General features: G+C 25.6%; 1 protein-coding gene across 1 annotated transcript; it reads left to right on the forward strand.

Annotated features, from left to right (window-relative positions):
• Window positions 1–4,148: 4,148 nt before the first annotated feature.
• Window positions 4,149–6,432, forward strand: LOC145840689 (uncharacterized). The gene is made up of 2 exons (XM_082948015.1): window positions 4,149–4,504; window positions 4,949–6,432. The coding sequence occupies exons 1-2, from the start codon at window positions 4,322–4,324 to the stop codon at window positions 5,873–5,875; spliced, it is 1,110 nt and encodes a 369-aa protein (XP_082804141.1). The 5' UTR covers window positions 4,149–4,321; the 3' UTR covers window positions 5,876–6,432.
• Window positions 6,433–14,530: the final 8,098 nt, after the last annotated feature.

Below are 14,530 nucleotides of genomic sequence, written 5' to 3' on the forward strand. Positions count from 1 at the left end.
AGTTAGAAAAAATACATTTTCGAAACTAATTCCTTTTATTTGTACGTTGAATTATAACAGGTTTATGAGCATCCCAGGAGTGCAACGTAAGAACTGTGACCTGCGGTTTTGTAGTAGCAACATATGCACGAACATGACGCGTGCTTCACTAAGCTGTCATGTTTTTTTGAAAATCGATTAAAGTTAATTTAGTAAATGATTTTTACGAATAAACCTTTTTATAGTGCTATATTTAAACTTTTTGGAAAATTTTTTAAAAGAGGTAAAAGATAATACTTTGTTGTTTATTTGTTCTAGAGTTTTGTTAGGAATAAAGTTTTACAAATACATGTTTAAACTTTATGATGTAAATTATAAGACCTGTTTTTTTAATAAAAAAAGAGTAAATTATCTTTCAATGAGTGGAATCTTTTCAACATTTTTTAAGAAATATATAAACTAAAATAATAAAAAAGCTATCAGCCTTACTAGCATTGGTTTAGTTTTTTTTTAGATTTTTTTTTATTTAAACACAGTTTCAAGTCTTTTTGAAGATAAATTTACATTTTTTGCTTTAGTTTTTGTGTTCAACTAAGAAAACTTTGTTTAAAATTACTTAAAGACTTCTTTTTGTATTTGTTAGGACAAAAAATTAAGGCAACTGTTTTTTTAAACGACTTAATTATTGAAAACTAATTAAAACAAAATATTTTAACTAAAAAACAGCTTAATGCCATATTTTAGTTGCACTCAAACTTAGAGTTGTTTGAAGGTTTATATTGCTTGCGCATAAACACAAGAAAATTAATTTTTGTAGATATCTTTATTTCAAATAACAGGGTGAACAGAAAAAGTATGTAAGTAGGATTATTTTTATTTAAGTATAAACGTTTTTTAAATAAGTTTTTTTTTAGTATAAAGAAGTTTTAACTATTTTCCTCTTTATATCAAAACTAACGTACGGTTTTAACATACTAATAAGTATCAATTTTAGATGTTTAAAAAATATATAGTACAATGAAATTTTGAGTTAGTTTTTTTTCTCTTAGTTAAAGGATGTTTCTTATGAAAAGAAACATAACTGATTTTTATACGAAAAAATTACCTTTAAGTTTAGAATATCTAATTTATAGTATTTTTAAATTTAGTTAATTTTTAAGGAGTTACACGTAATAAAGTACGTATAATACTAAGCTTGGACTAAAAGTCTTTTTTAGTATAAACTAGATATTAATAGTGAAGAAACTTAAAGTTAAAACGTATAAAAATACTTTTGTTTTGATGAAAAAACTATTATAATTAAATAAAGCTATTTAGAGAAACAAAAAAAATCGAAGCTTGAAAGTGTACACTTTTTCTTTTTTATAAGCTTACAAACTGCTGTTTTTAACTTTTATCTGCAGCATAGGATTAACTATCTCGATAACCGAAAGGTTTTTTCGTACACCGGGTCCATGGACCAAATTTTTGTGCGCTTTTTTATTGTTCAATAAACAATATATATACATGTATATGTACATAGATATATATATACATATATATATATATATCTTAACTATAATTAACCATATGTTTACAATTTAAATCTAACTAACTAAGTTTGATATTTTTTAATAGTTTTACTGTATGTGTTTTGTTTTAAGTATGCCTTTTTATATTTTTCACAAATAATATACAGGTATCTGTTTACAAAACTATAAAGCAGTAAATAACTCTAAAGTTTAAACTATAAATATTATTTGTTGTAATAGTAAAAGTACCTATTAAAATAAGTTACTGTGTAGTTATCACGTGTATTCCTAGCTTTCATAAGCTAAAAACCTTTAAAAAGATCTTTTAAAAAGTATTCAATAACCATTAAGTAAAAACAAAGCTGTTAACTTTTAAATTATTTGGTTATCTTTTATATTTATAAGTTTATGAAAAAACTTAACTATTTGCAGGGCTTGTGTATTTAAAAATTATATATTTATTGTTTAAGTATTATAAAATTAAAAATATATTGTTCTGTTTGAAATCTACAAAATAAAAGCAAACCTGTATTAAAACACAAACAACGATTTCAAAAGAAGCTCTTTGTTTAAAGATCTTATTTCGTACAAGGTATGACAAAATTTCTAAAGAAAAAAAAAATTAAATCTATTGACTAGTAGCTTATTTTATTATCTATAAAACACATTTAAAAGTTGTAAAAAAATGCTAAAATTAAATAAGTGTGAGAAAGTTTTCATCAATACTTCAAGTATCTGGTTTACAACAACAAAACTTAGATAAGTTAAATATTTTGCATAACTCTTTTTATTATCATTTTTTATTTAACTTTTACCTAGATCCTTATATAGACTAATCAGAGTGCACTAATCAAAAAAAAAAGTTTCAACGCTACATCTTAAATAAAAAAACAAAAGGTAGAATTAAGTTTGAAAAAATTATCAAATAAATAAAACTTTTAAAATAAAAACTAAGAAAATTTCTGATTCTAAGGCAATTAATATATATTGAACCAAACTTTAAATTTTAAACCTGTTCAAAACAGCTGTGATTTCAATGATTTTATTTTAAATAAACTTTCAGTGAGCAGGAAATGTACCGCCGCATGCCTCTAATTACTTCCCCGAGATTTAGTCAACATTATAAATGTTATTATTACGTCATAATTCACTTATGTTTGTGCCAACAATAATTTCGGTACTTTCTAGTGCGTAAAAACATTACATAGTGTCAAACTCTGAATACAACAGAGAAAAGGCTATAAAAAGGTTTATTTTTCTTAACCTAAACATAATAGTAAAAAAAAAGATATAGTAATAAATCAGTACTATGTACTCAGTTACTAAAATTTTAAGTTATATTTTACGCAATTCAAAATAATTTGAAGTTAATAAAAATTTACGGCTTTTTATACTTAATTTAATTTCGTAAATTTTATGTACCATTAAAAGTAATCGTTTAAATCAAATGTAGAGTCTTAAATTATTTTCGTAAAAAGTTATACTTAAAAAAAATTGTGTTGATTTAGTTTTAGCAAATATTATTACAAAGCAATGTTAAGTAGTATTTAAAGTTTAATTCTAAATTCACGGAGTTGTATAAACTTTTATAAGTTTAAAATACAACTAAAACTGAATTCAAAGTTTAATTTTTACTACAAAAAGATATATTCTAAAATACTTAAATAAAAAACTTTAAAACTTCATTTAAAACAAATACTTGAGAGTATAAATAATAGTGATAGTTACCATTTTTAATACGCTTGTTAGTGCGTGTGTTGCCTTTGATAGTCACAAAAACTAAAAATCTTAAAAATTTCACAGCAAGAATTAAGTTTAAATACCATCATAAAGTTTACAGTGTTGAAAGCAGTTTGTTCGACAGCAAGATTATCTCACGCGGTGATTTTAGCGGGATGCTACAACTGAAGTGACTAATAAGCAATTAATCATTACATATAGTTGTAACTGAAAGTATTAAGTAGCTGTTACAGTGTAAGAGTCCAAAGGACTGCTAAACTTATCTTAAACTGAACATTAATCCTTAAAATGCCTTATAAAGCTAATATTTTGTAAATAGGCCAGAGTTTAATTCAATAAACTTTTAGTTATTTATTTTTGATAAGCTATAACATTAAAGTTAAAAAAATGTTTACACAATTCATAATCTCAATCTCGTAAAACCTATACTTAAAAATTAAAGTAAAAGAAAACATCGGCGAAAAGTCTAACTGAACCTAAGCTTGGACTTTCGTATTCCGTGAGGCAAAATCAAGTTATAAAAAGGTTCAACTTTGATCATACGACCAGAAACTTATGATCGAAGTTGTATGATCGAATTTTGTGCTAGTTTGTGCTTAAAAAGGAAAATAAACATTATCTTTCACAAAAAAGACGATGTAAAAAAACTTTAAATAAACCTCTTTTTATCACTTTTTTAATATTTTTAAGCACCCTATAAGTATGATTTTTTTAAGATATAATTATGAAAGTAGTTATAACGTCTTTTTATTAGTTTGATAAGTTGAGTTTATGATGCAACAATACATATTTATTAAAACCTAAATAAAAAAATCAGTATTATATTTTTTAAAAATTACTATAATAGTAAATGTTTCAAGTTATCTAAATTTTTTTTTCTGTAATATTTATAAACATTTCATAAGAATTAAAGAAAAGACTCTTCTGAAACAATCAACTAATAAAAAATGAGAAAACCACATTGCGCGCAGTTGGTAGAGAAAAAAAGAGAAGCAGAAAAAAGGAGTAAAACGTTGTGCAGTGTAGACATTTATTCAACGCATTTGTTACTTACTACAGCACTGTGCGTCTGCTTGTGATACAAAGTTGAAATGGTGAGCGATTCAGCAGTTTTTTTGGGTCGTGAAAAATTCAAAGATGAAATTATTATGGCTGAAGCAATAGGATGTGGGAAAATTGACATTTTCCAGAAAGCCATAAGAAATTTAACGGCAGCGAGCGACAATAAAAGATTAAAAGAAGTTTATGATGACTTTAATGAAAATCTTAAACAGGTTAGAAAACAAAAATTACTAAAGTTATATATTAGTTTACAGTATAGCTATAATTAAACTTTTTGGACAGATAGGAATAAAAGTTTTTAAGCTTTCGTAATTGCTAAGCTTTTGTTTTATATTATATTTTAATAATAACTACTTTCATAGTAACATGAACTTTTAAAAATTTTTAAATTTTTTTACCTTAGGTTTTAGTTCGTTTACTTTATTTCCCTAACGATAAATTATTTTTGTTTAAATAGCAATTCTATTTTCAACAGTACATTGCTTAGAAAAATGTTGATAGTGAAATTTCATTTTGTTTACAAGTAATTAATAAGGTTATTTATTAAAAGATGGTGTTTTACTTAAGCTCTCATTACTTTACTATACTGTTTTAAATTTATTTATAAATTTTATGCTGTTTTTTACTTAGAACCTTATTTAAATGTTTTATTTTAGAAAGAAGTAGGCAGCTGTTCAACTTCGTCTACTTGTCGAAACTCATTAGTGAGCGGAATAGAAAACGACGAGTCTTACCTCATCAAAAAAGAACGGAAAGTCGATTTGCAGACGTTGATGAAGTATTTCGAACCGGTTGAGTGGGAAATGAATGACTTTCATAACTTAAACCTGGAAACTTTAGAAATGGACAACACACATTTATCCTCTGTGCCAGAGTCTATACTGGAAATTGAGTACTACGCTTTCCGAGAAGTTCAAGCCGTCAGCTTTAATTACAACCCTAACCTCAAAGACGCGGACGTGCTGGGAAAACTAGAAAACTTGCAAGCTATAAACATGTGGGGTTGCAACCTCGAAGAAGTTCCTGAGTCTTGGGCTAGGCTCAAAAAACTTTCATTCCTCGGCCTTGCTAACAATCCCAACCTCACAAATTTTTCTGCTATTACCTCTATGCACTCTTTACAGTTTATAGACCTCGGTTGCTGCGGACTCAAAAGGCTTCCGCAGGAAATCGTTCAAATTTCCAGTCATTTGGTCGTCCTGGCGCTCGGTGGAAACATCGACATTGAAATAGACAGCGCCTCCATCGCGAAGCTACGCAAGCTGCGGAGGCTTTCACTGAACGACTGCGGGCTTGTTGAGGTTCCCCAAGGGGTTTACGAGCTGAGCCAGCTACGTCACTTGCACGTGGACAACAATGACATCACCACGCTCTCTCAACACGTGCTGAAACTTCATCAGCTCGTGGGCCTTTCGGTGACCGGCAACCCCGAAATCAGGCTGCCAAAAATAATGGGGCAAATGGAGATGCTGCAGCAGGTCGTAGTGGACGATATGTATGACATCACAAAGATTTCTTTTCAGATAAGAAGCAAGGTCAGACGAAGGAGTCACGTGAGAAGTGTTTTCATACCAAAACAATGATTGTGTAAGTACTATTAGGAAATAGCTAGCTTGAATAGAACTACGAAGAATCATAAAACTAATTGCGTTCGATACTCAAGGGGATATATTTTTTGTATTTTTTTTGTACTCTTACTGGTATGAAAACTTAAGAAAAAAAGTTTTTCAAAAGCTTATAACAATGCGTTAAATTTTTGGTATATTTTATTAAAGGTGTTTGATAACAAGTTATTTAAGTTTAAAACAAATTTCAAATTTTTAGCAGTTTTGCGGTATTTTAAATGTGATTTTTTTTATTATTTTTTTTTTGTTTCACTGTGAGAGCTTGTTTTTTTATAAGCATTTTTAACTATACGCCTTTGATTTTGGTTTCTTCAAAAGTTTTGGTAAAAAGTTATTCTAAATTGAAATTTTATAGTTTTTATTTTTATACTTTTTACTTTTTTTCAAATGATCTTGCATATGATCCAAAATCTTTTTTTTTTAATTCTCAAAGAAAATTAGTTTTTAAATTACAAAATATCTTCTTTAGTTTTTAACTTTTAGATATTTTAAAACTATAAAACACAGTTGGTAAAATGTTAATTAATTTTTCTATACACTAAAATATTTCATACGGAAGTTATACAGCATGTCTATGACCAGATCGCTTACACTAATTAAATAACAATGTTAATAATAAAGAAAGCTTGGTTTTTATTTTTATATTAATTTGTGTACTAGTTTCAACTCATGAAAGAATTTTAAATAAAAAGCGCAAATTAAGTACAATGCGTGGTTTTTAGCTAGACTTTATGAAATAAATTGTTTTATAAGCTTATTAATAAAAACTATTTGTTTAAAATTAAACTAGTATTAGTCAATTGAATTGTTGTTTACTGAAAACATAATAACTATTATTCTTTATTTTTAATATATGGCTATGCAATACCTTTGAATAAGACTAACCACTATTAAATAATATAATTAACAATTTAGCTTTGTCTTTTTGATTTTTGTTTTACTTTGAACTGTCTTCTTTTCTAAAAAACACTTTTAAGTCTAAAATTCCAAAAAGAGAGCTCAAGTGTTACGCTGAAAATCGATTAGGTGTAAAATTACAACCCCATGTGTTAAAAAGCCAGCCGCGTCGTGATTTTCATTTCCTGAAACTTTACGCGAGCAAAGAAACTTTTAACAGCGCAAACAGATTTCAAAGCGCTCGTCGGTCGCACCCGGCTCGCAGCATCAAGCAAATCATTGCGGCCACAAGCATCGCGGCATATGTCACTTTTCCACTGATTGCCGGAGGGAAGGCCCCTTTGTCTGGCGCCACGAGGCAGATATGAATAATAAAGTTATACTGGCCTGGTTCTTTCAAGCTGCGGTTGTTGCTCTGGCAGATTTTAAAGATGTCTTTAATTGAGAAAGTTTTTGAGTAAACGTAAAATTTAATTATAAAAGAGAATCACAAACATGTTAAAGTAAAGTAATTCAACTTCGTTTATATTTATGCACAACTTTAAAAGATATTTAGATAAGTTTTGCTTGAAACCTCATGCCATTTTATACACACGTTAAAGCAAAAACCAGTACAAAACAATATTTTTAGCAAAAAATTTCTCATGTTTAACTTTGCAAGTAGTTTTTCCCACAGACCTATCAGCGATTGATCTATTAAGCAGCATAAATTACTTGCTAGCATGTACAATTAGCACATTTTTATCGATAATAAACTATCACAGCGCACTAGATAAGTATCGATAACAAGTTTTAAAGTTTTTATAGAAAAATATTTTGTTATGATAGGAGTCAAGTACATAAAAATGTTTTGTTTTAGTAAAGCTTTTAAATCACAATCTAAATGTTCTACAATTAATCAAAAATATTTCAAAAATGATTTAAAGTTAGTTTGCTCACTTTAAAAAACAAACTTGTATAAACTTATTGTTTTTAAACATTAAATTTAAAATTTATCTTTTTGTTTAAAGTACTAGGTAAGCTTCAATATGCGGTTGTTAAGCATATATTATCAAGCTACACAACATCATTTAATTTTTTGTTGAAACATAAACTTTTATTTCAAAAGTTTTGTTGTCTTCTTGCTTAAAAGTTCAATAGGTAAGTAACCATCGATTAATCAAACTTTTAAAAACTTACTGTTTGATCATGGTAAATAAAAAAGCATAACCGCAATCAGTCGGGCAGTTAAAATTTACTGCTAAGATAACAAATTTACAAAATGACGCAATAAAGAGAATCTGCCGATGCGCTGTATATTCGCCACGGCATAAATATTTAACCGATCAAGGGTTACGCGTTTTGTTGACGCAGCTTTTTGTGACAGTTGTTGTAATAATTCCAAACTGGTGGTCTACAAAAACCACGCTTATCTAGTCGTGTGCTTCCTAATTTTCTTAAGTAACTTAATTCTGAAATCCGGATTTTTTTCGCTAGTTTATAATCTGCTATTGACGTAAATTTAAAAAATTAACCATCTTGTAAGTATTATTATCAGAGATTTAGTAAATAAATTTTATAAAGTTTTTATTTGATTAATGTTATGTATTATTCTGAATTTGTGTGAAACACTTAAATAAACAAACTTTAAAGAATTTACTAGTTTATTTTTGTTATATATAAATACTTAAGCTATAAGTTTTAAACTGTGAAATGTTTATTTTTCATACAATTTAGACAACAAAACATGGTATGTTTTATAACTCTTATTTTAATTAACAAAAAGAATACTATTAAAAAAGTAGCTTGTACAAAATAAATTCAGGTTAAATTGTATTTTACTAAGTTTAATTTATAATTATAAAATGAAAGCTTTACATTAAAAATTTAAAATTGAGCGTTTTATCACTTTTAAAAGTGATTTATTTTTGAAATACTTGTTAAGAAAATTAACTAAAAGTAGTTTTACTTTTCAAGTATTACATACTTAAATCTTCAAGTTGAAATGCTAATTGTTTAGGGTTTTTACAAACACAATGTTTACATCTTTCTTCTGCTATTATCAAGGTAAATTACATAACTTGATAGGCAACATTTTTAAAGTGCATTACATGCATGCCTTAGCTTTATTTTCACACGAATAAGTTGACTGTTGTAAACTAAACAATATTATGATAGATTTTGACCTTTTATTTTGTGTTGGTACATATAATAATATTTGATTGTATTACAAAATTAATTAATATATGAAACGTTCTATTATTTTTACCTATAAAAAATTTATATGATTTATTAAATAAGCTGTTTTTGTAGTCCCAAGTTTATTCGTGACGCTAAAGTAAAAACTTGTACATTAAACTATATAAATTAAACATTTTAGAAAAACTTTAGTTTTTGTTGTCTTTTCAAACTTAAGTTTTATTTACGACCTTAAGTAAATTATGACATAAATTTCAGGTTTTGTTTCAAAATTAATTGTTTCTCACTAGTTTATGAAATTGTGTGTAAAATTATCAACGACTTGAAAAACTGTTTTATTCAAGCAATTTCAATTTAAATACAGAAATACAATTATAAAATTTTCACGTTCACTTTACATTAACTGACTTGTTATAGCAAATTTTACAAAGGTTTACAAAAAACATTTAAATACTAAAAGAAAAAAAAGACAAGTGTAAACTTTTTACAAGGTGTCTACTAAAAAGGTATCAGGTAGAGCTTTGTTTTATTCAAACAAAAAAAAATGTATTAAAGTCCTTTCAATAGAAGCATAAGGAAATCGTTTCTTATAAAAAGCTATTTTTAGAAAGCAATCAGTATTGTTTATTTTGTTTACAAGATTGAAAACAATAAAAACTAGATTTATAACGGTTTTGTAGCTATTTAAAACCCTGTAAAATTAAAAATAATAATAATATCATATTAACAAAAAACAGAGTTAATCTAACTCTTTTTTTATAAACTAATAAAAGTTTGCTTAAAATTAGCTTCTTTAAACTTGTTAATTATGGTATACTTTTTAACTTTAATTTTATTCTGTTTATACCATATGTAGTTGAAAAACACTGAAGTTATTTTATTGTTAATTAATTTATTTTGAATATTAAAAGCAGTGTTTTTAAATCTCAAATAAAATTTCAATTTTAAAGTAAATAAAACTTAGAATTTAAAAAAGCACAAGTTTTTGCAAGAAACTTTTTTTTATTACAAACATTTTCCACATGTATTTTAAAAATATAACAAACAAACTATGTTTTTAACTATCAAATCAAAAACTGAATAAAATTAACACGAAAACAAGTGAAAAAACCTGATAAAATTTGTGTTTAAATTAAAGTTTATCTTCATAAAATTTAAATATTTAAGCTTAAAAAAACATCACATATTTAATATATTCTACAATATGGATTTTTATCATATTGTAATATTCCAAATAACAAAAAATCAATATAAAGGTATTGGATGGTTTAAAAAAAACATTTGCTTAAAGTTAAACTGTTTCTAGTAGTTTTTGGTTTAATCTTTTAGTTAAATATTTACTTACACGTTTTAAACGTAGTATTACTAAGTTTTCCGCCGGATATGTTAGTTTATAGAATTAACATACTCATAAGTGAACTGTTTTATTTATTTAAGTCTTTGCTAGGCTTATAATATTATAAAAGATTATCATTTTTATAGTTTTCAATGATTGTTTTAATGATATGATTATTTAAATGGTATGTCAAAACTTTATACTCGCTAAAATTTAACAAAAAAAATCAACGTCTTATTTACGATATACGCTATTGAACAAATACTTATATTTTTACAAGTTATTTTGTTTGTTTTATTTGTAATTTCAACCTAAACCTATGTTTTGTAAAAAAATTATTACAGCACCATCATTAGATTCAGCATCAAATGCCAAGAATCATAATACTTTCATTGATTACTTAAGGGGAAACACCTAAGTCTGGCGCCGCTAGTCTGATGTGAATAATGAGTTTTTGATATTTGTACGCCTGATAATAAAATAAAATTTTTGATCTTTTGTTTTAATAAACAGATTCAATTGTAGTCTTGGCGAAAAAGAACTAAGACATATGGCATTAAAGAATGCTTTGTAGCGTAATTTCATATCAGTTGTGCAAATTTATATTGATTGCATTGTAATACAAGCAAGTACAAAGATTTAATTTTCAACAATATGTCACGCTCATTAAACTTTTTTTTAAACTTAAGTATGTATAAATATCAGTTATCGATACAAGCTTTTATTATAACCTAGTCCTACACTTTTACAACTACTGACTGTATTACAATAGACTTAATCTATTTTTTTTAAAGGTCTCACTTATATTTGCATACTTATTAAAACAAGTATAAATTTTATTATTAGTTTTAGTAAGCAGTAAATCTATTACAAAGGGTTTAAAAATAAGAGTAAGTTTTTTTGTCGTGTTTTTAAATTTTTTCTCATCCGTTTTGTTTTAATGTTTTTAATGACCCACTTTTAGGCTACACAGTATATGCGCTATCATTTAAAAGCTGTTGTGAATCAACATCAAACCAAACTCAACTTGCTTAACTCGGAAATGACTTTTACATTTTCCAGTTGATTGGTTTTTTAACTAAAAAAGCTGCACTGTGACAGAGTCTTAAATGTTTTGCAAACATAAACCAGGTGCATGTTTTTTAATTTGTTTGTAAATATCTCAGCAACATTTTCTCAAAACAAACCTTTGATTAAAGCGGTTTTTAAAAACATACTTGTATCAACTATGAAATTAGTATTAGTCTTCGATTTAATTTTAAGCATTCTAAGTATAAAAGCTTTAAAATCAAAGCATATAGAATTCAGATTTTTATCTGATTCAGCATAAAACCTAGTTTTGTGCAATTTAACAAACATCATAACTTTCATATTTTTAATTTAAACCTACTGTGTTACTAAGGTTTTTTTTTTAAACATGGTCAAACTGTTTTATCATCTTCTACAAAAGGAGTAAACAGTTTATTTATTAAGTTTTTAGATATACTTTTTGTTTATAAAAGTTTTGAAAGTATATAACTTATGAGATTCCTAAAACTTGAAATTAAAATAATATATATATTTAGATTTTTTGAAAACAATATATAGAGATCTCAAATTCAAGAGAATAAATAACATAGTTTATTTTTTCAAGGCTTTTATTAGTAAACTATTGACTGAAACTTAGTTTACTAATTAAAGTGTTGAAATAATAAGCTATTAAAAATATATATATAATGAAAAACACATTACTATCTCAACGAGTTTTTACGCTTTGAACTTTTCTGTAAATGTATAAAAAAAATTGAGTATAAATGTGTTTTACTTTCTATAAAATATAAATAAAACCTACTTATATAAAGGGAACAAATTACTTAGTGGTATTTTTAATGTCAACTAAGACAGGTAGGCTAAAAGTTTATTTTCCTTTATTCAGACAACTTCGCTTTACGAAGAAAACTTTTAAAATCTTCAAAGTCTTCCGAACTAAATAATCGATAGTTAAACAAAATATAATAAAATTTATTTTATTGTTTAAGCGGAAATTTAACTTTTATCATTGAAAAACTTCAAACAACTTACAGTAGGGATAATTTTCGAATGTGAAGAATAAAAGTTTTTACTACTCTGAAAAAAAAAAGTTTTAGAGTTTATATCAAAGAAAATATTTATGCTGTCCTTTTATCTCACAAAGTTTATGTGACAGTTAATTAATAACAGTTATTAAATGAGTTATATTTTTATTTATAAGTTGTTTGTGTAAAAACATTCCGTTAGCTTAAATAAAATGATATACTAAATTGGTCGTCCTTAGGGAAAAAGGTTTCTTGTTTACTATATTAAAGCAAAATTAGGTAATAAATTTTATTTTTAACTTTGTTTTTAGTTCGTATTTTTCAATTTTTGTTTTTATATTTAACTTTTTTATATGTCTACTTACGCAAGCGATTGTTTAAGTTTTACAGCCTTTACGCATAAAATACATATTTCAGAGTACTTTTTCACGTTATATACAAGCGTTTTATCGATATAAAATGTAAAACGTTTATTGTGTATGCTTTTGTATAAAGTGAAAAAATATATCTGGTAAAAAAATACTCAACGTCTTTCAAGTTGTTTTTGAAAATTAAACATTTTTATAAGTAAAATTATATTTTCAACTGAAGATTAAATGTTTTAAAAACACCTCAATTTTTAGTTCAAACTAAGTTCAATAAAAAAAAAAACAGTATAAAAGTACACAACAAACAAACTTAAAACTACTCGGACTTAATTGTTTAAAAACTTTATGGATATTGTTTTTAAGGAAAAATAAAAACTATTCGTTTTTAACCTATCAATTATAAAGTTTTAAGTTGTTGTTTTTTTAGTATGCAATTTATTGCTTATTCGGGTACAAATTTTAAAGATAAATTAATTTTAAAATTTTGATCTTTCCTTATGCATTATTGATAAAACATTTCTCAGACTTTAACTACCATGTTTGAGTATGTTTACGGATATTGTTGTATAACATTTTTAGTCGGCGGGCAAAGTTCACCTAAAAAGCCTTCCGCGGACCACGTAGTTTAAAATAAACTTGCAAAGTTGCAGTGAAATAATCATTTTAAAAAATACTGTGTACTGAAATTCAAACTAAGATTTAAAAAAAACGCAATTGTACTTGTTTTGAACAATTTTTTAAATTTTAAGTATCTATCGTATGCTTAAAATTTCTGCATTAGGATACGTTGCCCACTTTTAGTTTGTAAAAATGCTTAAAATTATCAAACTTATTCATAAAATTTTTCTCTTAGACATATCACTTTCAAATATATTTTTTTAAAGTTAACTTTTATGATTTGCAAATGTGTATAAATTGTTAAAAATGTCTTATAAATAAAGTATAAGACTGAGAAGAAAAACTACTTTACAAAATTTGCAACAAATGTATGATCCATATTCTGAACATGATTTGAGAATTTACAATTAAGCTATTTGTAGAAACTACTCCAAAAATGTAATGCGTTCCTAAATGGATGACAAAAGTTGTTAAAATAAAAGCAAGCCATTGTTAAGATAAGCTTATAAATTTTAACCTGTTATCCAGGAATAATAAATTGTTGCTTTTTGAAATATAAATCTGCAACAACTTTTTATAAGTGAAGTTAAATAGTTTTTGTATGAATTTTAAATTTACTAAATTAATTTTTTAAACTATTAGACTTAATAGAATTTTAATTTGTTATAGTATTGTAGACCAAAAACTATTAAACTCATTTTCATAAACTCCCTTTTTAAGATATTTAGAAATTGATCACAATTGAGGGGCAATATAATAAACCCTGTTGTAGAATAATATTGTTTACTGTAGAATAAAAGAAAAACGCTCAAAACGTTTGGTCTAAGGACCTGCTGTACGAAAAAATCTTTCGGTAAACATATTTCGCTTTTATTTTTTTATATTTAAGTATTATTTTATAAAAACCTCTACTTAAGTTTATTAAATTTTTTTAATTTTCTTTCGGTAAATATATCGCTTTTACTTTTTTATAATCAAATATTATTATTTTATAAAAACCTCTACTTACGTTAATAAAAATTTTTAATTTTCTTTTATGTAGAACATTCAAATATGTATAAAAAAAAACCTTCTGTTGAAAGTTTACAGTTTATAACAATTTAAAGCTTATCCCTTGCTTAACTTTAATAAACTAATAAACTAAGCTTTTAAAATATTGTTT

The sequence above is a fragment of the Thalia democratica genome, chromosome 7 (genome assembly GCF_965202585.1).
Source record: "Thalia democratica chromosome 7, ktThaDemo2.hap1.1, whole genome shotgun sequence".
NCBI classification, from domain to species: domain Eukaryota; kingdom Metazoa; phylum Chordata; class Thaliacea; order Salpida; family Salpidae; genus Thalia; species Thalia democratica.